Below are 23,764 nucleotides of genomic sequence, written 5' to 3'. Positions count from 1 at the left end.
TCTTGTCTCTTCTCTGCATATTCTTCTAAGCAAGGCAGTTCACAATTTGGGGTAACAGTCCTAGGGTCAATGACCCATAAAATGAGTATGCTGTCAGGCAAAGGACAGACAAATGATCTCTGTATGTGTATTTGTTTCAAATTTTCTCTCACTTCAGTGGTGCCTCCTGTTCAAGTCCCTGGCTCTTTGCTGGAGGAGTCAGACTCTCCAAGCTGTAGCATAAGCCACAAGGCTGAGGAGAACACTGTGGGGTGCTAGCCCCTGCCTCTGTAGCCTAGCAAATAGGGGCCATTCTTGCTTTGATAGGTTGTATTAACACCAAGTCCTCATCTATAAGAATAGTAGGAAAAAGAGGTGTAAAATAGGAATGGAAAAGCCATAAAGACACTCCCTGCTTGCAGCCTGTAAATTTTGAAGGATCTTAATGAACCAAGCACGGCATATGAGGCAGCATAGACTGAAGAGTGCTTGGACAGCAGTGATATGTTTACTCAGCTTTTTTTTTTTTTTTTTTTTTTTTTTTAATTTGCCTTTCAGAGGATCCCATCTCTTGTAGTCCCAGCTAACATGTTGTCGTGGTTTTAAACCATTAACTAAAAAAAACTACTTACTGTTTACTTAAAGGTAAAGCTACCCCATGACACATGTCAAAAAACCTCACTGTCCCTGTTATGTTACCTATGTGAAATCTCTGGATGACTGAAATTTGAATCAACAGCTTGAAAAAGAATTGAGGGAATACTCATATCAGCTAAAATAGGGAGCACTGAACATGAATTTGTGTTATATGTTGTAAAATAAAGTGGAAAGCAAATGGCTCATTATTGCACATCATTTTTTCTTAATGACTCCACATGAAATTAATAAACCTTAAACCCCCAGGTTTTAGAAGTTGTTCTAGATAAGAGTCAAATGACAGGTAAGGGGAAATAGGAAGGGCAAAGCATTAGGGCTTCAATGACTTATGTTTAACAATAATCTAAGCAGCAGTTTCTAGTTTCAGCGGTCTCATCCTCTTAGCTGCATATTAAGCTTCATCACTGTTAGTTAATTATGTTGAAAAATCTAGGAGTTCTTTTTCTGGCAGTGTTGAGCAAGTGTGCTTTTTGGGGCACAGATTTTTTGCGCCATCTCTGTGATCCCTAGCTTGCGTGGAAAGGAACTCCTGCCTTGCCAGGAAACACCAGACTTTCTGCGTAAGTGATTCTTCACCTCCAAAGTGGTCCAGGGTTTTTGACCAAGATAAAACGAGTGGGCTGGACAGAAATTATCTTTGCACAGAGAAAACCTGAGTTCAGATTACTTTGAAGTAATTCAAACGTGGAGTGGGATATTATGTGACTTTAGTTTTGTGGGAATGAACTTCTTTTGCAACAGCAGAAAAATCCAAGAAGTGCTTCTCTCTGCTTGCTCTTTGGAGTAGCAAGAGGGCCTCTTTCATGTGAGAATGAACAACAGAAATATTCTCTCAAGAGATTATTATCCCATTATCCTAATAACTAAACTAAGAGAATATATCCTACTAACAAAGTTGCTAGTTGGAGTGTTCTCCAGGTCTTATTCTTGAAGTCATATTGCACCTGCAAGGCTGGCAGCTGCCATGCACATTATCTGGTCTTGGCTGGGCTCCCCAGTACTGGAGATACAGTGTTACCTCCTTACTTGAGCTGCTTGAGGGATATTTTCTGCTCCTTAACAAATGGATGATGATAATTTTATTTTGGTTACCATTATGAGTTTTTCTGCAGAAACTCCTGAAAAAACAAGCATAATTTCAAAATATTCATGAGGGGTTAAGTCCCCCTGAGCTCACTATAGGCTATGCTTTCTCTGAGTATATCAAGCCATGCATTAAAGGAATTTGCATGTAGTGGTACTGTGTGCTATGACTGTCAACAGAAATGTGAAGGCTGGTGTGTGCCTGTCCCTGAGTGCTCTAATGAGCAGCACCACATCTACTCAAACTATTGTTTATAAAGAGATTGTTCCAAGCACTCACCCTTAGTGAAAGGTCTGAATGTGAAGAAGAGAGATGAGGGGAAAAAGGAATCTATTGTTATATATATTCACTTTGAAATCCCGTAAGGAAACCTCATTTCACTGAGCCTAAATGCTTTTCAAAGTGGCAGACTAAACAATATTATTCAAGAAGATAAATCTGAAGAATTAAACTTTGTTGTTTTCTTTTATTTAGAAATGCTGTTGGTTGTGAATAGGGTCCCTGTCTTTGTTAGAGGTAGGTGAATCATCTGTAATGAGGCTTGGCTATCGAATTTTACTCCTTCTCTGCTTTTGATCTATTCACAAGCTCATCATGAGATTTATTTGTTGTTCAAAAATCTCCCTGCATTTCTACTCAATAATGTTCCCGCATGAATAGCTGTCAAATAGCTGGTATTGCTTGAGGTCTGGATCCCAACACTGGGCTGTATTGGCTAGTTGCCTGGGTTACCTGTGTTCCATCTATCTGTTTCTTGTAGTAGAGCATTCCTGATACTACTCAACAGACTGTGAATTTTGAATAATTCAGTCAAATGTGAAATGCCAGCTGGGTTTTGGTTTTTTTTGTGACTATTGATGTTTTTGAGATTGAAAAATAAGCAACTATTCAAAAATTTATTTACACCAGCTCTGAATGAAGAAAGAAAGCACAAGTTAGAGTCACACTTATTTCTGAGTTGAGAGTTGCTTGCAATTTGAACACTTTTTACAGGTGGAATGAAAATACTTTTATTTCATTAATTCTTAGGATTAATTTCTAACAATGGGGTTTTTAAAATCCTTTCATTGGTATATAATTATTTATTTATGAGATAGTTACATCTGTATGAGAGATTTAATCTCTAGGTGAATATTTCTAGAACTAAAATACCAAAGGACTCCTAAAAAAAGAGGAATTAATCTTTGCATATTATGAACATATTACATGCAATATTCAATACATATTGAATTGAGCGGTCCATTCAAGTATCCTTTGAAATGTGAAATCCAGTAGAAACAAGGTAAATATATTTTCTTAAGGATATTTATTTGGCACTGGTCTTTCAAGTACTTACATATATTAATAGTTGTATTGTCTTCATGGCAACTAATTTTATATACATATAAACTGATTGTTTGTGCTACTGCACATCATCTTGGGGCTGTAGGCCCATGGCATTGGCAGTTCATGTAGTGGGGAGTCTTCTGGCCATGTCCCAGGATTGCAGTCATGCAATTACACAAGCTGCCATTCTTCCCCCCTTGTGGCAGGGAGCACAAGTGAATCAGCTCTTGACATGCTTGGTGTTCTCAGGACTCATCCTGACAGCATTTTCATAAGGTATTTCAGAGGACAGATAAAATCTCATGCTATACATTGTGCTGAAAATTGCCAGCTGAACACAAGTACCGGTCTCCAGTTATACCATAAGAAAATTAAGCAAAGTGGAATGGCTTGAAAGGCCTTTTTATGAACAAGTCAGATTTTCTACTACTGACTCTGTGACACTAGGGCTCAACACCATGCACAAGCTCTTTGCGGAGGTCCCAGGAGGGAGATTCTCAAATGCAAAATGATGTGGTGTGAGAAGAGATTTTCAAAGGCTTAGAAACCAGACAGGTGAGGAGAATTGAGACCTTTTTTCCTGCCTTTGAAAATATCTAAGCACACTCAAATAACGATTTTTTCTGTTAGCTGTCATAGCTGTCACTGATTTTTTCTTTTTCTTATGGTAGTCCAGTTTATAATGCAGGGCGGTATCTGAATGTAAAGAAGAGGCATTGAATTTACTCTGGAAACCAGGTTTGGGGTTTGCCAGGGCTTGATGTTCTCTATATCTTTCCTATCAATAGCAGGATAACTGATCTGACTCCTGAAATCACACATACACTTGGCCAGACAAGTACCCCAGTATCTGGTCTCTGACACAGGCGATTGCAGACATCTGCAGGACAGTGTATGTCAAAAGCCATGTGGTGGTATTTTCCTGGTGTACTGCCTTACTTGCCAATTACTTTTGATTCAAGGGCTCTGAAGGAAGAAATCTGCTATGTTAGTATTTTGTAGCCCTTAACTGGATTTTCTTCCATGCATCTGTTGAATAATTTTTGAACCCATTCGATAATGTTTCATGAGCATGACTATAAAGTATCTTTCATATATTTTTGAATAAATAAGAGAAATAGAATAAAATGATACAGAAGACAGTCTTGTGCTCCTGCCACAGTCTTGATTGATGTCACTTGGTATAAAAAATATTTCTAATTCCTCATTTGGCATTTTGATTCTTCATCTCGTTTTGTTGGTTTGACTAACAGAGCAGCATTTTACTGCAAGGCTCTTTGATATTTATACAGTATGGAAAGCCACCTTTCCTACTTCAAGAGCCTATCTATAGGTTGTGTATAGGAAATACACACTTCACCCCAAAGGTGAGGTGGAAATGAAAGTAAAGGCAGATAACCAGATATTGCTTGTAAAGGAACCAAATATCTGGGGCCATAGGGAGCATGCCAGACACATGTCCAAGGTTTCAAATCAGAGCAGGAGAGCGTGGATGCCCCTGTTTGTGCCTGCATTCACCAGCTTACATGTAACAGCAGTGTAATAATCAACTTTGTCATCAGTGAGGCTTCGAAAGGTGTTTCATCTCAAGAGCCACTGCTTTGTTCATTCACTCCCACCCCAGTGCACTTATCCTGTGTGTAATATAGAGTATCACCACTGTGGTTTACCATACAAAGGGATGCATTTACTAGGGTATCTATGTTTCTGGTCTGTAAAAAGTGTTGCTATATAGTTAATATTTAAACTCCTCATCGTATGCCTTGATGTTTTAAGGCTTGAGAACACAACTTACTGAAGCCTGCAAACTCCAGAGCACTGAGCCACCTTTGAGGCTCTGAGTGGGGTGGGGGGATCGTGCATTGCTGACTAACGATCTGAAGATGGCAGCATTGGGTGAGCTTTGCACTTTCTTGGCTGAGCAGGGCTCTCATAAACGCAAAATTGTAGTTGTTGCATGTAGCAAATTCATAAATCAGCTTTTAATTTGAAAGGCTTTTCTTCATGCCATAGTCTGATACCACAAGTTAGTAGTAGGCAGACATGTTGCCATTTATGTTTTCTTTTAGATAGTTATAGTGAGAGTACAAGTCTTATAAATCCTAAAGATTGGCTCTCACCAGCAAGCGTGAGCTCATAAATATGACTTCCTTTTATAACAGTAACAATTACAATAATTTTTGAGCTAATGTAAAAGAAGCTCCCTCTTTGTGCAGTGTCTATCCATCAAGGAGGAAGTGGGATCAAGTCATACCTGTCTGGTGGGCAGGATGCTGTTCACCCTGGACAGCAGGGATTGCTCTCTCCGGTGCCTGTGTTAGCTCTCTGCCTTCTGCGCGTTCCAGCCCCTGGAGCGCACATCCTCAGAGCGGAGAACGTGTCTCCTTTTCTCTTCAGGCCCTATAGATTGCTAAGTGGGCATTTGACTTTCTCCTGGGAGCAGCATTACATTGGTTTGGTCTTCTTCAGCCTAAGAGAGGTCAACAGTAAAGGTGCCTCACATATGGGGACAAAGTGCTGCTCCCATAGGTCTGAAACATACAAACACCAGACTCCTTTTTAGCTGCTGTTGGTTTCAAGAATGAGAATGACCATGATCACTGTGTTTTATCAGGAGACAAATCCTGCTGTATGTCTGTCAGAATGTTAATGTTCACATCGTAAGAACTACAATAGGTTCCTGATAGATTCCTTTAAGGAGCCTCGAGGAGGACAAATTCAAAGATATTAGGATGTAAGTGCAAAGATGAGTAATTTCTGACAGTGTCAGCATGCACACAACTAGAACTGTGGCCTACTGATAGTTCTGGCAAAATATTTAGACAGGGAAAATAAAGTTTGTACTCTTTGTAATAGATGCCTTTGTCATTTTGTGTACCTGGCTGTTTGTCCCAGGGGTATTTTTGGGAACCAGTTGTCTTGCCTGCCTCCTAAGTGGTGACATTAGCTGCAGATGTATTGATAAATTTTATGCCAGCTTGATTTACCTGAGTCAATAGCAAAACCAGAGATGGAAATAAGATTTTTTTTGGTTTGTTTCTTTGTTTTGTTTTGTTTTATGATGTTGTGCTTTCACCTCCCTTTATGGCTATCTGTGCATTTGACTACTGTGATGGAATCAGACTTGAGACACTTTGAAGTCTCTGCCACTGTTCCTTCTTCTCAGCTGACTGAGCAGGTTTGGATGAGACATGGGGCTCATGTTTTTATTTATTTTTTATTATACCCTTCTGCATAGTGCTATGTTTTATAAATCACTAGCTCTACAGAAACTTTTATGAGACTAAGAAATTAATAATTTCTGAATTTCTGAAGATTTGTTGAACTTAAAAGAGCTGTTAATGTCTGGTCTTCTACATTTAATATGCTATCCAGCCTAGAAGAGTTGGGAGTTAAGGAGGAATTGAATGGAAAAAACAACAACATTGTACTAGAATTTATTCTGAAGTTACTTAGAAAAATGAAAATTTAGTACAAAATGTTGGGTTATTTCTTATCCTAAATTCATATCTCCTGCAAAGACATGTAATTCTTCTAGGTTCAGTGGAGTTATGCCCCTTTTCACAAAAACTGAAATTATCAGATAATGTAATAAACACAAACATATAGGGATATGTGTATATATATGTGCAATAATTTTGTATAATTTAGAACTCAACTTCCTAAAATCTTCACATATAGAAATAGTTACTATTTAAGCTCAACTGTTTGATCTAATATGTAAAAGCATGTGATGTGTTGTCACAAAACCAAAGTAAAGCTCAGTACCACAAGAAGAGAAGTGACTGTGATCTTTTGCATTTAGTGGACAGTGGGCTGTCAGTGCTTCTTATTATCTTCCTAAGATTTAACTTCATTAGGTGGGTACAGCAAAGTTAGATACAATACTGTTATGCTGATTTAACACATCTCTTTTCACAGCTTGTCACCAGTTTTACAGGTCAGATATGATACCTGATTGAATGTAGACCTAAAAAATGGTTGTTACTCTTCAAGTGAATTAATTGGTCAAGTTAATTCATTTGACTGAATTTAATTTTCTTTCTGTAATTTAAGAAGCCAAATGCCATATTTGTTCTTTATTTATGACAGAGTAAAATCTAGTGAAGACTAAGCCCTCGATTCAAGAAGGCTCTTAAGCACATACATATCAGTGAATTCATTCTAACTCAAGACAGCTCTTAAGTGTGTTGTAGAGTTTCAAGTGATATCATCTTGAGTTTAAAACTGAGTGCTCTGAAATACATTTTAGAGATCTTCAGATTTTCCTAGACAGTTAGACTAACTACCTTGCAGGATTTTATTTTAAGGCATCTCATTTATTTCTGAAGGTTTCAAAAATCTCTGTAAGTTACTATCAGCACCTTTGATACCTAAAAATGATCTTGCTTGTCTGTTCCTAACTGGCCATTCCTGAGAACTGCTTGGGTACCCAGACAAAGAACAAAATCCCAAATTTTTGCGCAAAGCTTCCTTTCTGCTGAACATGACATTTAAATTACTTAACAGCAATAATATACTTTATATGAGATTATATTCAAAGTAGGTAATTCTAAAGAAGTGGGACAGGTGAGTGAATATGGCACTGATTGTTATTGCTGCAGGTCCTGTTTGCAACTATACTATTTGTATCTGAATATCTGTGTATTTTGCAGTGCTATTTCTTTACAATTGAATTTGGCCTGTGCAAGCAAGAAGGACAACTGCGTGCTTATGGGGCAGGACTTCTGTCTTCTATTGGAGAGTTAAAGGTATGTACCCTTAAAGCATAGTAAATTTTTAATCTTAATGAAATAATAGTTGAATATAAATATATTGACTTTAAAATAAATGTTAAAATTCTCAAGATAAAAAGCTTGTATTTAAAATATGGTATTGACCTAAAAGCTTTGTTTGAAATATCAGCTGGCACTTGAAGCATGAAATGGACTTGTAAGGCCCAAAGTACCAAAGCAACTATAAACTAAAAAACTGATTTCTGTTTGAATTTTCATTTCTTGTCAAAGGAGGCTCAAGGGTTCTAACTGGTAAGAGTGCCTTGGGCTTTAAAAGCTTTGTTTGGATGAGGAGCACATATTTTTAAGACCCACAAAAAAATGTTGGAAATCAGACATGATTCTGTTCTTAGTAATCCAGTGTACTTGATATAATTGATTCATAATTGATATGAAAAGAACAACATTCATTAAGGTCTTGTTTCAGTAGATTAATCACATTTAAAATTAAGGAAGGCATATAAACTCACATGGAACTTGCCTGTGTGATAATACATAGAGCCCTATTCTTTTAAGGGTGAAAGTGTAACCTTGCATGGTGTGAGTAGTTGAAGTGGATAATTTATTGCCTTTTAATGCCTAGAAAACATGGGGAAAGGCAAAAGGTATTTTGTCACAGCTGTAGTATTTTGGGACATAATACATCTGTCTGTTAGCAAGATGGGAGGGAAGGGTAAAGAGAAGGATGAGTACTATCTTCAGAGACCCAGATGAGCTCTTGGTGGCTTTGCAGGTAAACATTTGGATTTAGTAAGATACGGAAGAGTATTGAAAACTATTTTGGAAGATATCTGTTGTTTATTTGTTTTTGAACACCTTCCCACCCTCCTGGGCTGGCTTTCAGTGAGCTACCTGGCATTTTAATAGGAGTATCTCTGTCCCTTTTTGCTGTTTATTTTACCTGTAACTGTGAATTTTTGTGGTGAAGCTCATTAGTAAAACTGCTATACTTTCAACAAAAAAATGTTGAAGAAAATTACCTTCTACAGTGTTTTTTCTTTGATTGCATTAGAGTTGCTCTCAATTCTAAGCATACTTCAGCCACAGAAGAATTCTGTATCTGTCTGGCAATATTTTATATTCACATTGCAAAGATGGTTGAGTGAAAAGAGATGAAGATGTTCCACTTGTTTTCCTTTGGCTCAGCAACATTCAGTGCTAAGCCCCAAACTCTGAAGGATTCTGTAAAGAATCAGGCTTTTTATTCAAACTAACAGTTAAGGTCTCTAGGTGATGACCCTGAAAATACCTACCATATCATTTACAAAATCTAAGGGCATAAAAAAGAGGAAATGAATAGTCAAGAACATAATAAATCTTCTACCATCAGTATTGTAAACAAATACATTATTCTTGTCAAGTCTGCATATTTGGTACCACACATTTGTGACCCCAGATCTGTGTTCTTTGCTCAGCAGTAAGCTCAAAGTATAAATGCAAAGAATAATTCTTTTGCAAAGCAGCACTAAAAGCTAAATAATCTGCACATTAATGGACTATATTGATCTGCAACAGTGTTATGGCCAGATATATATCATAATAATTTTTCCATAAGTCAATAATATTATATACTTTTCTTTTATACTACATATATATTTTGTAGATATGATGCCAGAAGGGACTGCTAGATCATCTGATTTGACCTCTTGTCATATCATAAGATACTAAATTTCACCAGATCTTGCATATACCGAACTTAAGTTAGAAATTTCAGTTACTGAGAAACTAAGCACTTGTGTGCTGTGGGAACAGAGCAGCACCATACCACAAGCAGACATAGTCTCCATGAAGGGACTGATAAGGTGAAAAATATTCAAGTCTGTGGAAGTGTGCTCCAGGGTAGAAAAAAAGGTAAAAGTTAAGGAAAAAAATTGCAAAAAACTACTAAGTTTTCCAATAAAATGACCATGGGAGAAGCTGTTTCTAGACCACTGTCCTGGCATGAATGTGCTTCTTGTCAGCAGGATATTATCAGGGAGGTGCTTAGGAAGGAGAATATGTGGGCACTCATGACTTTGGTGCACAGCCTTGCATGAAGCCATTGTCACTCTCTACTGTTTCTTGGGAAAGCAATCTCCCTCCTAGCACCTACTGGAACAGCAAATTTCTTCCTTGACCTGAGGAAGATCATGCTAATGAACTGTTGTTGAGATCCTGATTGTAACTGAAATCCTTATTGATAGCAGCAATTGCTCTGCAAATGATGAGAGAGAGCAATGCTGCCTATTTCAGTGGTGAGTGGGAATGAATAAATAGGAGACTCAGATTGCATGGCCATGACATGTCCCCCTCATGTGTGCAACACTTGTACTTCTCATAGGCATCAGAGTGAAGATGTCCTTTCAGAAATACTTCTGCCATACTTTAGATGGGGATGGCTGTGGCCCACAGAATTTCAAATTCTTTTGTGTCCCTGCCGCTAGGAAGGCAGATCTTGAAATGCTGAGTTTTGCTACCTTGACTTTGGAGTCATAGAATAGTTTCGGTTGGAAAAGTTCTCTAAGATGATAAAGTTCAATTGTTAACCCGGCCCTGCCAGATATGCCACTAGGTCATGTCCTCAAGTTCCAAAATCACACATCAGTTAAATACCTCCAGGGATGGTAATTCAACCACTTTCCTGGGCAGCCTACTCCAATGTTTGGCAACTGTTTGAGTGAAGAAAGTTTTCCTAATATCCAATCTAAACCTCCTCTGACACAACTTGAAGCCATTTCAACTTCTCCTGTCGCTTGTCACTTGGAAGAAGAAACCAACCCCCACCTGTCTATAATATTGTAGGTAACTGTAGAGAGTGAAAAGGTCTTCCTTGAGTTCCCTTTTCTCCAGGCTAAACAAACTCAGTTTCATCAGCTGCTCCTCATCATTTTGCTGTAGACCTTTCCCTAGCTCTACTGCCCTTCTCTGGACACCCTCCAGAACCTCAATGTCTTTCTTTTAGTGAGAGGCCCAAAACTGGACAAGAACTTGAGGTATGGCTTCACCAGTGCTGAGGGACAATCCCTGCTCTGTTGCTGCTGGCCACACTATTGCTGATACAGACCAGGATGCCATTGGCCTGCTTTGCCACCAGGGCACACTGCTGGCTCCTGGTCAGCTGCTGTTGACCAGCACCCTGAGGTCCTTTTCTGATGTGCCACTTTCCAGCCACTCTTCCCCCCAGCCTGTAGCACTGCTTGGGATTGATGGCACCCAAGAGCAGAATCTGGCACTTGGCCTTGTTAAACTTCAATAACTGGCCCCAGTCCATCGATCCATCCTGTCCAGATCCCTCTGCAGAGCCTTCCTGTTCTCCATCAGAACAATGCTCCTGCCCAAATAGGTATTCTATTCAAATTTACTGAGGGTGCCCTTGAGACTGCACAGGCATTTTTTATTAATATGCTTTTGTGAGCAAGAAGAAAAGCCTTTCTCCAACTTCTGTCCCTATCAGCTCTCTTTTCAATGCAGCAGTATGCACAGGAAATAAAATGGTGGCAAACTTTATGTATAATTTGTATAAATTTCTAGAAATTCATGAGTCTATTTGCAGGGTAGAAATGGTGAGCAATATTTGGGCTGTTTGGAGGAATGAATGGCTTGTTCAGTCATCCCTGTTTCTGTATTACACTGCTACACTTCACAAATCTAGTCAACAGCTCTAGTAACAAATAACTGTTAGAGCTAGAGAAATGTGTGCATCAGCCTATCAATATAGGATTCCCTTGAAATCTTTTTCCCCACTCAGTATTTAGACCTAAAATTTCAGACAATGAAAAATACATCTCCTTATGTGCATGCTCTGAAAGCATAAAGTAAAAAAAAAATTAAAAGCACAACAAAATAAGGAGAAAGAGAAGATTAAAAATGAAGCCTGGGAGGAATCGAATAATACAGTAAGTAGTTATAAAATGTTCTGCCTAATATAGTCAGGTTAACTCTAGCTAACACTATTACACAGTATATATTTGGGGCTTAGAGATAAGGCGGAAATAATGTACATTTCAATTATTAAAACTGTTTCTAAAAAGCAGTTCAAATGTCTTTGGAAGCTTTAATCCATTTAATTTGTGTGATGCTCTCTTGAACTCTTTCATTAAAGGAGTCTCCTATAACTTCAGCTGGCCGTAGATCAAGTCATACATCCCTGTTGTATGCTTCTATATTGAACAGAGAGGTAGGCTTAAAATCTCTCTCTGTAAATTTTAAAAGTAAAATACAGTATCCAATTGTATTATTTTGTTTTAATAATCATTCAAGAAGTGCCAGCATTAGATTTTATAACCAAGAAGATTCAAATGCATATTTTGGCTCTGTTTCCTGAAGAGGATGAAGAAAACAACTCCTTGATCTCAGATGCTCATTTTAAGAATCTTTGAATAGAGAGATTTTCTGTATTTTCTAGACAATATATAAAATTACACTGTTGAACAAAATTTTCTGGTAATATCAGAACATTTTCAGATTCGCGACTTATTTTGTAGACAAGAAGGAAAACATTTAAGAGCATGTTTTTCAAGACTGTGTACTTCCCCTGGGAAAACAAGGTGATAAAATCAGTACTGGCACACACACAACTTCTCACCTGTGTTCCTATTCTGATCTCCTGTACTTCTCAGACAGTGCAGTATTTTTAACTCATCTCAAGTTTTCCCCTTGCTAGCTGCAGATTTTACTTTTTGGGTTTTGTTTCATTTATTTTCTTTCTCAAAATTGAAAAGCTCTGAGTTGTATTATTGCAATCCATTTTTATACTCATAGGAGGAATTACAAGACCAAACTCTTTTTTCATCTGTCAGTGATAGTGGTCACTTAGGAAATGATTCACAATTGTAAATGCCTGGTGCCATCTGACATGCCCTAGTATTTCTGACCAGCTGCCTCTTCAGAAACGTGTAAAAGTCTTCTTAAAATCCTGTGCTGTATCTTCCATTCTCTGTACAATGCATCAGACAGCCTAGGCCTTAGAGACCAGTGGTTAGGTGTCTCAATAACTCTTTTAACCTTTCATCTGGCAGGGAGTGGAGGCATTTCTTTATTGTTATGCTTATTTTCAGTACAAATGATTGTCTAATCCTTAAGCTGTCTGATACTGCTGCTTTTCCTGAGACTCAGTGATGATCGATTTTGAAGTTTCACTCCAAATTCTTATTTCTTGAATAAGGATTCACCAATAGTTTTATTAGCATTACCAGTACAGTCTGTATGAATGGGCCATTAGAGACAGTTATCACAGATCCACAAGACAGTGAGATGCCCTGTTTTACCGAAAGCTATTTTCCATATGAATGCTAGCTCTAACATCTCATTGGAGGTGGATGACGTAGAGATTTCTCATGGAGAAATATGCATTAGGTACTTATTCATTTGACTTCACTAAAGAGCTGAATGTCCAACCAAACCATAAGTGAATAACATGTATTAAAAAAATACCGGCCAGAATCTGAAAGCTTTTGGACTCACCAGATATTTCTTTTTTTGTTGTTGTTGAGATTATGTACTTCATAATGTTGACAGTGCCAAGGACCTGCAGTTTACAGCACTGTAAAATTTCTGATAAATGCTCTGGTCAGCTTTGAGTCAGTGTCCTGACCATTCTAGTTCACACTAGATAGTTTATGGTCTTTCTGAAGGTTTGTCTGCAGGCTCAGTTGCTGAACTCTGGCATTGCTGGTGTCAGCATGTCAACTCAGTGGCACGTTACAGATGCCAGGCTGTGGAACTTGAAAACACCATCCAGGCTTGAAAAGATGGGAACTTTGCTTTGGTAGCCATGACAATTCCTATATCTAAGAGCCAGAAGAACTTCTCCTGTAGGGGAGACAGGTATCTTGGGTGGGAATTCACAAGAATTCACACTTTTTGTTCCCAAACTGAAATCCTAAGAATAACTGATCTGTTGTTGCCTAATTTTGAAGGCATGTCTGAATACTTTATCCTTGGTTTCCAGGGTGCATGTGTGCTGCTATCTTCATGTTCCACACTCTGCAGAGTTCCTTTGTGAAGCAGCAGCTCTGTTCATGTATAACTAAACTAGGATAATTTCAGAAAGAATGAGTCATTTCATATGGATAACCTGAGAGGAACAACTAGAAAGGCTTTCTCAGAGGACATCCCCTGTGATAGAGGCTTTTAAACTCTCTCCTTTTATGAAATTAGGGCTCAGTGAGCAGAGCAGTTGTTCACAATGCAGGAGCCACAGGCTGGATCCCTTCTCACCGCTGGTAACTTCAGTCCCAAGGACTAGGCCTGGCCCAACAGAGGCCATTACTAAATAGAGAAGTTGACAGTATCACCCTTTCCATTGAACCTTTCACAGTACAGGAAAGAATCCATCAGCCAGAACTAGTCAGTTCCTATGAAATCATGGCCTGTATCATAATCTTGATTCCCTGCATGGAATCAACCTCACTCAGCCCACTCCAAGTTTTGAAGTACAAAGGCATCTTAAGAGGAGATTTTTATCCTCCCAGGGAATATATTATAATTCCAAGTGAAAATAGGTAAATTCATTTTGACAGAAGGAGGTAAATGCCTTAATTTATAAGCATTTAACCACAACATGGTTCTGCAAAGAGAAAGTGACAACAGGGATATAGGCAGGGGCCTAATAAGGTGAGCCTATTCCTGCAGTCTGTCTAGAAGAGGATGATGGTTGAGAGACCATTTTTAATATATGTTTTCAAACCTGTTAAACTGATGGCTGAAAGCTATCTAGAAACAGGAAGCCTTGTGAGAAGGAAAAGATACATGTACTAAAGCAAGTTAATTCCCTGACATTTTAAGATTCCATGCATTAATTTTTCATGTATTTATTTTTGGAGAGAGAGGAGGTGGGAGGAAGAGGCTCTTGTTCCAGTTTTCTGTCCTGTTATTTGGAGACTTCAGGTTGAGATCTAGTATGATATTTTCAGAGCCTTTCACAGGGATTTAGGAATGAGCATAAGCAAGAGCAAGGATAAAAGCTGTGGTGAACACCTTAAGGTTAATACTTTACTCCACTGTAAAGAATGTCCATGCACATAGAAAGTAAAGAAATCAGAGGCACCTTCAGACCTCAGGGATCTGCTTCCTCCCTGTCATTTCTTTATGCTTTTCATTCACATCTTCACTCTATATAGATATCAGGGGACTAAAGAAGGTTGAAAGGTGACCTAAATATGCTCTGCTTCCTCACCTTATACTCCTGTAACTGAGCACTGACAATGAAAATATGTGTGCTCTAGAAGATAAGGTAGATCCAAAAGCCAACACAAGTATTCAAGTTGAAAGGGAAGCTAGAAAATGTTGTCCTGGAAAATGTTTAAGTACCTGATTTCCAGTTCTGCTAGAGACTTGTGCAAGTCATATAAAGAGAAAGGCTAATCAGAAATCTCTGCTCTGCGTAGCAGCATTTGCTGTGTCTGCCCAATGTCTCTTCTGTACTTATCTATATCTGTTTAGTTATTTTCTCTTTGCAGTACTATGTGAAGCATTGTTGCTCAGGTTGTGTGGCAGAAGAATAATGCAGTTCATTGTCTTGCAGTACATTGCTATTATTTAATGTGTTTTCAGACATGTAGTTTCACTTTCACTGTCAGCAAAATAGCATATGATTTTGACCTGAAAATGTAAAGTACAGATTACATGAATGGTTTAGTCAGACCCAATTTACCCACCAAGACAAAAATGAATTCTGTTAGTTAAATGAGATTTTGAGGACATAAATATTTGTAATTGTATAGATAGCTTTTCAAAAATGGTTATTTGATGATTTTCCTTTTTCCATCTGAACATATACATCTGTATGTGTTCATGGTAAGTGCATTTCTAATATCCTCTTTATTATTTAATTATTATGGGGAAAAACCATCTCCCATAATAAGAGCTTTTTAAACATCAAATTCTCTTCGCTGTTAAACTGGAAAAAACACGGTTGTAAAACAAGACGGGCTACCAATTAGTGAGAAACATACAGGACAGTGATATAAAAGCTGTATATATGAACAGCTGATGTAGATACACTGCAATATCAAAATCCAGTTTAACAGATCCTGTGGTGTATTTTGCAGCATGCTCTCTCTGACAAGGCCAATGTGAAAACATTCGATCCAAAGACAACCTGCTTGCAGGAATGCCTTATCACTACTTTCCAGGAAGTTTACTTTGTTTCAGAGAGTTTTGAAGAGGCCAAAGAAAAGATGAGGTAAATTATTTTCCCTGACTCAAAAATCTAATTTTCTCTTCTTTAGTGATTGAGGGAAAAAAAAAGTAAGTTAATTTTCTTTTTTTTCCTTCCAGAGACTTCGCTAAATCAATCAATCGTCCCTTCTCTGTGTATTTCAATCCATACACGCAAAGCATTGAGATTCTGAAGGATACCAGGAGTATAGAAAATGTTGTCCAGGACCTCCGCAGTGATCTAAACACTGTATGTGATGCTTTAAGTAAAATGAACAGATATTTAGGGATTTGATATGTTTGGCACTGTGATTTGCTGTCAGTTGCTCTGTATGTAGCCAGTTACATCACATGAGATGGCGAATTTATCAGAACCATCAGTTTTCCCTTTACAGCTTGGCCTGCGGCTTGCATCATTGTGTAGCTCTGTCTGACTGTAATGTGCAGAAAAACCAAGGCAATGCTAATTTGTAAATGAAACATGGAATGTGGCAGAATATAGTCATCAATTCTTCAGCACAATGTCATGTACAAGTATACCATTAAAAACTTTCCTGGCAACAGTTTGGTTTCCATAAAATGATTCACTTCAATGTATAAGAAATGGTGCTGCTGATTTCATTACGTCTGAGTTTATTTCTTCATTGTCTCTTCCCTTCCATAAGAATCCAGAAAAAAAAAATGGTTTGCAACATTTTAATTTTCTTTGTAAGAAAACATTATTTCTTCCTCTAGTGGTAAAGATATTGCTTTGCCATATATGTTATGGAACTTAGTGTCTCTTGTGACTGAACAATACAATTTATATACCAGTAGGTATCAGAGATCAGGAAGGATATGTATTGGTACTAAAAGGTCTGTGAAGATTACACATTACAGGAACCCACAACTGACAAATGTCCAGTATGGCTGAAGAATTGCACCACAGTAATAAAAGGAAACCTCTGACAGTTCATGTAGAAAGGTAGTTGTAGTTCACACGTGTTACCTGTGGCAGTCCTGAGAGTGCTTCCTCTGAGGATGCAATCTGGAAATAAAAGAGGAAGCACTTGTTTTAATTTCATTGTTACATGTGAATCCAAAGTCCTCCTACATCCTTGTATGTATTCTACATTCCCTTGTGTCTTGAACTTACTCCTCTTGTATTTCAGGCATAATTTGCCTTTCCTCATTATTCCACGTTCAGCCTTGGCTTTGCCATGCTTGACTGGGTCTACACAGTGCCAGTATCAGAACATATAAAAGGGTGAATATGGAAGTTGTTATTTAATTATAGTTGAGATGATTTTCAGTTACTAGAATATTTGTGGAGTGATTAAATCATAGAGACACCCAAGCTGCCTTGCTTGTATCAGATGGATGCAGGTAATGCCTGACTTAATAAACTCTAAGCTGGCAAGCTCCGACAGAAGTACAAGCTCTGTCTGGGGAGCACAGTGCAGAAATATTTGAGCCGGCTCTTATCTGGAAGTAATAATTATGCATGTCTTTCCTTTATCTGGGTTTTTCTAGTCTCCTATTAGCCAAGATAATGGAGAGTTGACTATATTGTGTGGACCCTTCTTAATGGAAACCACATGGCTTATGCAGATCATGTCAATAAGGGTGAAAGTGTCACAGCTTGTCTACATATATGGAAAACAGGTATCTATTGAAGCTGCTCTCCCAGCTGAAAGAGTCGTGCAGAGACTCTTAAGTATTGCTAGCAATTTCAGCATAAAAAAGGCACCACTTGATAGTACCAGCATATCCTTAAATATGAGGCAATTTATAAAGATAATTTTCACAGGGATATCTGCCACCTCCTCAAAGATAACTGTGAGATAACAGAAAAGGCTTTTTTTTCTGTGGATAGTCCCTGCTGCATTCTAATGCTGCTGTTAATAGGATGTGGAAAAATCTAGCTTTAGATTCAACTGTGACTGCCATTGGTACAAATGAGGAGCTGTTGAGTTATCCCAGGGGGATCGGCATCAGCATGCTGGAGGAGTTTTGAACCTCCCAACACTCGTGCTGACTGTTAGCTAGCACTTACCACAGAGGAATTGCTGGCAACCTTAGCAGGAAAGTTTCTCCCTCTTTCTTTCCATGGAATCTGATGAAAACCTTGTAGCCCTTTCTGGAGAAAATGGACTTTACTGAGATTTGCTTTAACCAATCTGAAAAAATCGTGTGAGAAATAGTAGCTCTTACTTGGTTCAAGAACTGGCAAGGTATTGTTGCTTGCTTAAGTAAAATAAAGCCACAATAAGCAACAAATAGTCAAAGCTTACAAAGTTATCAAGGCTTTCCCTTGAATCAGAATTATACAGGAAAACTTTAAATACTTATAATATCTGGATTTATACTTGACTTTTCTGAATAGCTTAAAACAAGAATCCCATGGCAATAAAACAATAGAAGCATATCTTTGTTTCGTTTTGTGCTGTTAGCAAGTAAATCTCATTATGGATTAGGGAGAAACCCTTGAAATCCAATAGTCATTCTAGGACTAATGATGGCAAGGAAACTGTCTACAGTGAAGATATAATGTCAATGACACAGAACATTGTCAAAGGATAATGGGCTCCTGCTGCTAGATATATGCTTAATCCAGTGATTTTATTTCTATTATACAACATGATTAAAAATAAATTAACAATAATGGGCTAAGGAATAATAGTGATTTAGGGAGACAATCACTCACTGTTCTTACATAGCAAAGCTGCCGTCTTACAGGCTGCAGAGCAAACTGGCTTTGGGCTTCAGCCAGTCAGGAGCCAGGACTGGGAAGGAATGCTTTTAAAAGTGCACTGTTGCACTTCTATGAATCACATAGTTTCAGCTTAGCTGAAATTCTTCTCTGTGGTTTTTATTAGCAAATTAAGATCAGCCATGCAGCAATCTCCTTGGATGACAAGCTCATTTAGGCATAATGAGGGAATTATTGACAGTTATCAAATTACACTAACGTTTTATTTGGAATAGGCCATATTTATATATGGTACTTGTTTAGCTTTAGTGAGCTGGACTCTGGAAATTTGGCTTCTGGCTTAGTCTCATTTATTTCCTGTGTAATTCTGAACTGATGCTTTATGGGTCTGAGATATATGCACTTGCTTTGCCTGCACAGAGTAAATGGGCCCGAGTTTAATGAATGTAAAGCATTGCAGTGTTTACTACCATGCAAAGCCTAAAATGAAAAACAACACTCTGAGACATGGCAGCAAATACAAATACCAAGTTTCATTTGCAGACCAAGACATGGTTCATGCATTTCATTTAATTTGCTCAGTAGAGGAGGTGAAATGAGGGAGGTGTTAACATAATATATTGCGTTTTCCCTCTCCACTCTTTAAGACCTGTTGGGAATCTTGTTTTAAGTTTGGCCCTAAAATGCACTTTTGTAAAACAAGGTGTCTTTTCCTTTTCTCTTGTTAAGATATCCTAATGTGATGGACAAAATTACAGAAATATACTGTACTGTAATATATATTTACTGATGCAACGGATTACGGAAAAAGTTTCACGTCTTTGAAAGGATAGCCTGGCTTAGAGAGCTAAAGATGCTGAAGGCTTTCACCTACAGGCTGCTGGTACAAATCCAGTCCAGTCAGCAGTTACTGAAAGCTATCACCAGCCAGCAGCAGCTTGGCTTCTGTGTGATGAGCTGGGAGGCTGTGATTGCATAGTTTGGAATAGAGGAGACTGAGGGGAGACATGATAACCTTTTTCAAACACATAGAAATAGCTGCAAAATGAAAGGGACAAGCTGTTCTCCAGCCTCAAGAACTAATTGCAGGAAATTGCAAGAAAGGAGAATTAAGTTATGTAACAGTGAAATGTGGGGGACAGATTGCCTGGGGAGAATGCAAAGCCTCCATAATTTTTCAAGAGAACAGTTTAGGCTGCTGTTTCCCAGGAGAGAGACTGGCACAGTCAGTCTCATCTTAAGACCAGAGGAAAGGCCTTACAACATCTTGAAGACCCAGCCTGGAAAAGGATTCAGACAGCTCTGAAGTTCAGTAATGTTCAACAGCCACCACTGTGGAGCATTTATATATCATCTGCACTTCTGCCTCCTCCTTCAGTCTTTGACCAACCCTAAAGAGTGGTTCTTCATCTTTCTGTCTTTCCTTAGGGAATGAATAGGATTCATGGTGAGAATGCAGCCCTGTATGCTAAATGTGGTTCTCTATTTCAACTTCATCAGCCATTTGGGAGAGGTCTGTGTGTGACTCACCTGCTAGTTACAGCTGCCCAGAGGCAGAAGACTAAGAGTGAGCAACCAGCATTTGTAGTTTTTACAAACAAGGTTTAAAGCTGCTCAACTTGATAAGCAAAACACAAATTTGTATTTCATTCTGTCTGTGCCTGCATTCCAGTTGTCAGGAAGACCGTCCTCCCTTGAATACTTTAGAGAACTTGGAGCTCTTCCAAACTGCTGAACTTGAGTGCTCCAGCCAGACATCAGCCTTTTGTCTTGGTGAAATCTGGGCCCAGAGCAGCCTGTTCTACTTAACTCCCCTGATTTCCAGGGAAAAGAAACTCACTGGTGTTGTCCAGAAGGGTTCTTTGGTTTAGGCCCCTGCTGTAGCCTCCCAGGGAACCTGGGGACTGCACTGCTGTCCAGCCTAGTGTCACATTAAGAACCAGGTAAGGATCAGTGCAATGCTCTTTATTCAGGAAATCAGCTTTCCCAACCTGGAAACTTTTCTTCTTGTTTTATCAGAACAGTCTATGTCTTTTCAGAAACACTACAGCTTCCCTTCTATCTCAGTAGGGCTCATTATCATATTTACAAATCATTTGTGAAGGGAGTAACTCTGCTATATTTATATAATGGCTATGCTCAGTGATATCAGTCACTCCAGCTCTGGAGATGTTTCACGGACAAATTCTTGCCTTCTCAGTGAAGAGCTGGACAAGAATCACAGATTCCTCTTATGGGCTTCAAAGTGTGTTTGAGACAGGACTGTAAGAGAAAAGTTCTGGTTATACTAGAAATTATTGGCTATTAAAAATATATGTCTCAGGAAATAAGTTATTAGAAATGAGTACCTCCATTGTTGTCACACCAGAGTCTGTAGAGACGTCCTTGGCATTCTTATTGGTGATTTCCTGTAACTTAAATGATCTTGAAGGCTAAACAATGTTCTCCTCAATTGAAATCCTCTATGAAACCTCTGTTGTTATATTTTGTCTGTGGTCCTTGAGAGAAGGTAAGTAGGCACAATATAATCAGAATTTAGTAATGTCTATTCAAAACACCTATATTTAGTTTGAAAAGGCCCTCCAACACCTTAGAGTAAGAATTCATATTTCTTTGCCAACAGCTGAGATGTTAAGGTAAGATTGAAATTAAATGCTGGCATCTACTTGGAATTTGGCCCAGAGAGGACTGTTCAGGTGGGAGAAGTGTGAAATGGGTAATACAGTCCAATATTTTAAGGTGCAAGTGGGTGATGGATATTCTGGTGGACATTTTTTAAAATGTACTCAGAAATCTCAAATGTCCAGAAAAAATAATGGAGAAGAAGCTGCTGTTGCCACACTCCATCTTTGGAGGTAAAGAGTTGAGTTTGTGAAGCAGCAGGAGGTAGATTTCAGTCCATGTTAAACTGGCACAGGACCTGAAGCACAGCCCAAATACACCTACATCACTGTCTTCTGGTGTGAGCTCCTGTGTGAATACAGTCCTGATAACAGAGCAGCAATAAAGCACTCTAGAGCCAAACAGCCCTGTTTTCCCACAGCAGAAAATGTGGGTGATTAGAGACCAGCATGATGCAAATAAAGTCGCTTTTATTTCCTATAAAACCTTTTAGAATATGGTGCTATTTTATTTTTTATAAGAATTATAAAGAAATATATTGATTGTGGAATGGTTGATGCTCTTAGTAATTTCTGCCTTAAGCTTTTCTAGTTGTCACCAAACTCCCTACCTAGTCTTGCTACTTTACATGAAAGTAAAGCAATGCTGAAGATGTGCTGCTGCCATTTCCTAGGGCTTTGCCATTGATGGGTATGCCTAGTGCTACCCTCCCTCAGCACCCTCCTCGCAGTGAATTGCAAACCTCAGAGATGTGAATAAGGTCACTTAATGGTAAATGAGTTTAAGGTTATACACACAGTGGATTTGCCACTCTAGCAGAATTTCTCAGGAGGATCTATTTTGTTGAGTTCCTTTTTAATGATTACCCCTGCTAGATCACTTGAAGGTGGAATTATGAAAAAGCAAGTGTCTCTGATCAGATGGGAACCAGGGAGTCAAAGTCTCAACTGCTGCAAAGCCAGCACACATTCCAAGAGACATTTTAGTGCCAATATCAGTCAGTTCAGTTGGAATTATCTCAAAATAGATTTCTTAGTTGCTGGACAGAAAGGCTACAATTTACCTGCAGGTCTCAATCCAGCCACTGTTTTCTGAGACAGATCCATGTCTGCTGGAACAGGAGCTAGAGTTTAAGTCAAGTATGCAAAGCCTGTTCTTTACTTCATTTGCAGACATTTTTAAAAAGAAAACCTTATCTCCAGAACAGAAATGCAGTGTGCAGAAGGTGAAGAGGCAACATGGTCTGCTGTTTTGTGGGATCTCATTCACTGCTCCTTCCCAGTGCTGGTCAGCACAGTTCACGCATCCAAGGGAAGACTTGGCCTGTGTTAATTGACAGGGGCAGAAGTTACAAAGCTTTCTGAATCCCAGAGAAGAGCTCCTGCTCCGAGCTGCTCCTGAGGCCTCAGAAGGCCACTGTTTGTCTTCTGTGACTTGTCTGTACAGAGTAACTCCTCAGACTTTGTCTCTGGCTGTCTCTGTAGTGAAGTCACTTAACACATGGTGTCCTGTGTACAGGGAAGGTAGTAAAGAGAGGTTGGGAAGTGCCAAGAATTTTATTCCATAGCTCTTCTTTTCAAATAATCTGATACCTGGCTGATGCTTTAAAAAACAAACAACAAAATAGAGGCCCAGCACAAAACGTCAGGACAAAATCCAGCATTCAGATGATGTGAGGTTCAAGCGGATTCAGTTTTGTTACAGCATCTCTCAAAAAACTCAGGAGAAACAAAAGATGGTCTGTTTGCAGTCAGACAGGCATAGGGACCTCTATTTAATTCTCTGTTTTCTTGCCATTACCTTATTTCTAGTGGTGAGGAAGAGCACTGTACTCATGAGCTGTGTAAAAGCTGGTGCATTTTCACTGAGCAATAGCTTGGTCTGTCAAAGTTAGGAATGAAAACATGGTTAGAGGCAGCAAATTAAACCTCAAATGTAATGCCTCTGATTTGCAGAAGGAAAAGGGGAAGTGCTAAGTGAATATAGGAAATTGCAGCATTATGCGTTGTGAGGGCAATTCTTTCCATCCTTGTAGCTAATGGACTGAACAGAAAGTGAACAATTTATTTCATACAATGATTCACCAACACTTTGACAGGGTTTCCAATTCTGAGCTCAGTTTCATGTTCAGCTCCCTGTTTACTAGTGAAATAGTACAATTATCTGTCTACCTCTTACACTTTATAAGCAGGCAAGGCTGCAGGATCTGAAAAGAATAAAAATAACTGTATAAATCCTGAATGTTTAAGGCTGGAGGGAAGGGAAATGAAGCAAGTGTTATCTTTCCCTCGGTCTATTGGAACATTCCTCTAAAAATAAAGTTAAATTCCCAGGGAAAATAAGTCCAAAAGAAAAATGCCAATGGAACTTGGTTTTCAATTTCTATTTAATGTTTCCCCCATCTAGGTTTGTGAAAGGAAATCACAAAACATTTCTCGTTTGAGTCCACTTGTCAAATTGTCGATAGTAAAGTAGCCAGAACTGTTACAG

General features: G+C 38.6%; 1 protein-coding gene across 1 annotated transcript in view; it reads left to right on the top strand.

The window, feature by feature from the left end:
• Positions 1-16,523, top strand: part of TPH2 (tryptophan hydroxylase 2) — a 49,872-nt gene extending 33,349 nt beyond the window's left edge. The window contains exons 9-11 of the mRNA XM_086884353.1: positions 7,702-7,797; positions 15,852-15,985; positions 16,081-16,523. Coding sequence (XP_086740479.1) covers positions 7,702-7,797; positions 15,852-15,985; positions 16,081-16,255 — 405 coding nt within the window. The 3' untranslated portion in view covers positions 16,256-16,523. The remainder of the gene's footprint in view (positions 1-7,701; positions 7,798-15,851; positions 15,986-16,080) is intronic.
• Positions 16,524-23,764: the final 7,241 nt, after the last annotated feature.

This window comes from Cyanistes caeruleus, chromosome 4, assembly GCF_971803275.1.
Source record: "Cyanistes caeruleus chromosome 4, bCyaCae1.hap1.1, whole genome shotgun sequence".
Classification (NCBI taxonomy): domain Eukaryota; kingdom Metazoa; phylum Chordata; class Aves; order Passeriformes; family Paridae; genus Cyanistes; species Cyanistes caeruleus.
The sequence above is the reverse complement of the archived record's forward strand: the minus strand, read 5'-3'. Positions and strand labels throughout refer to the sequence as shown.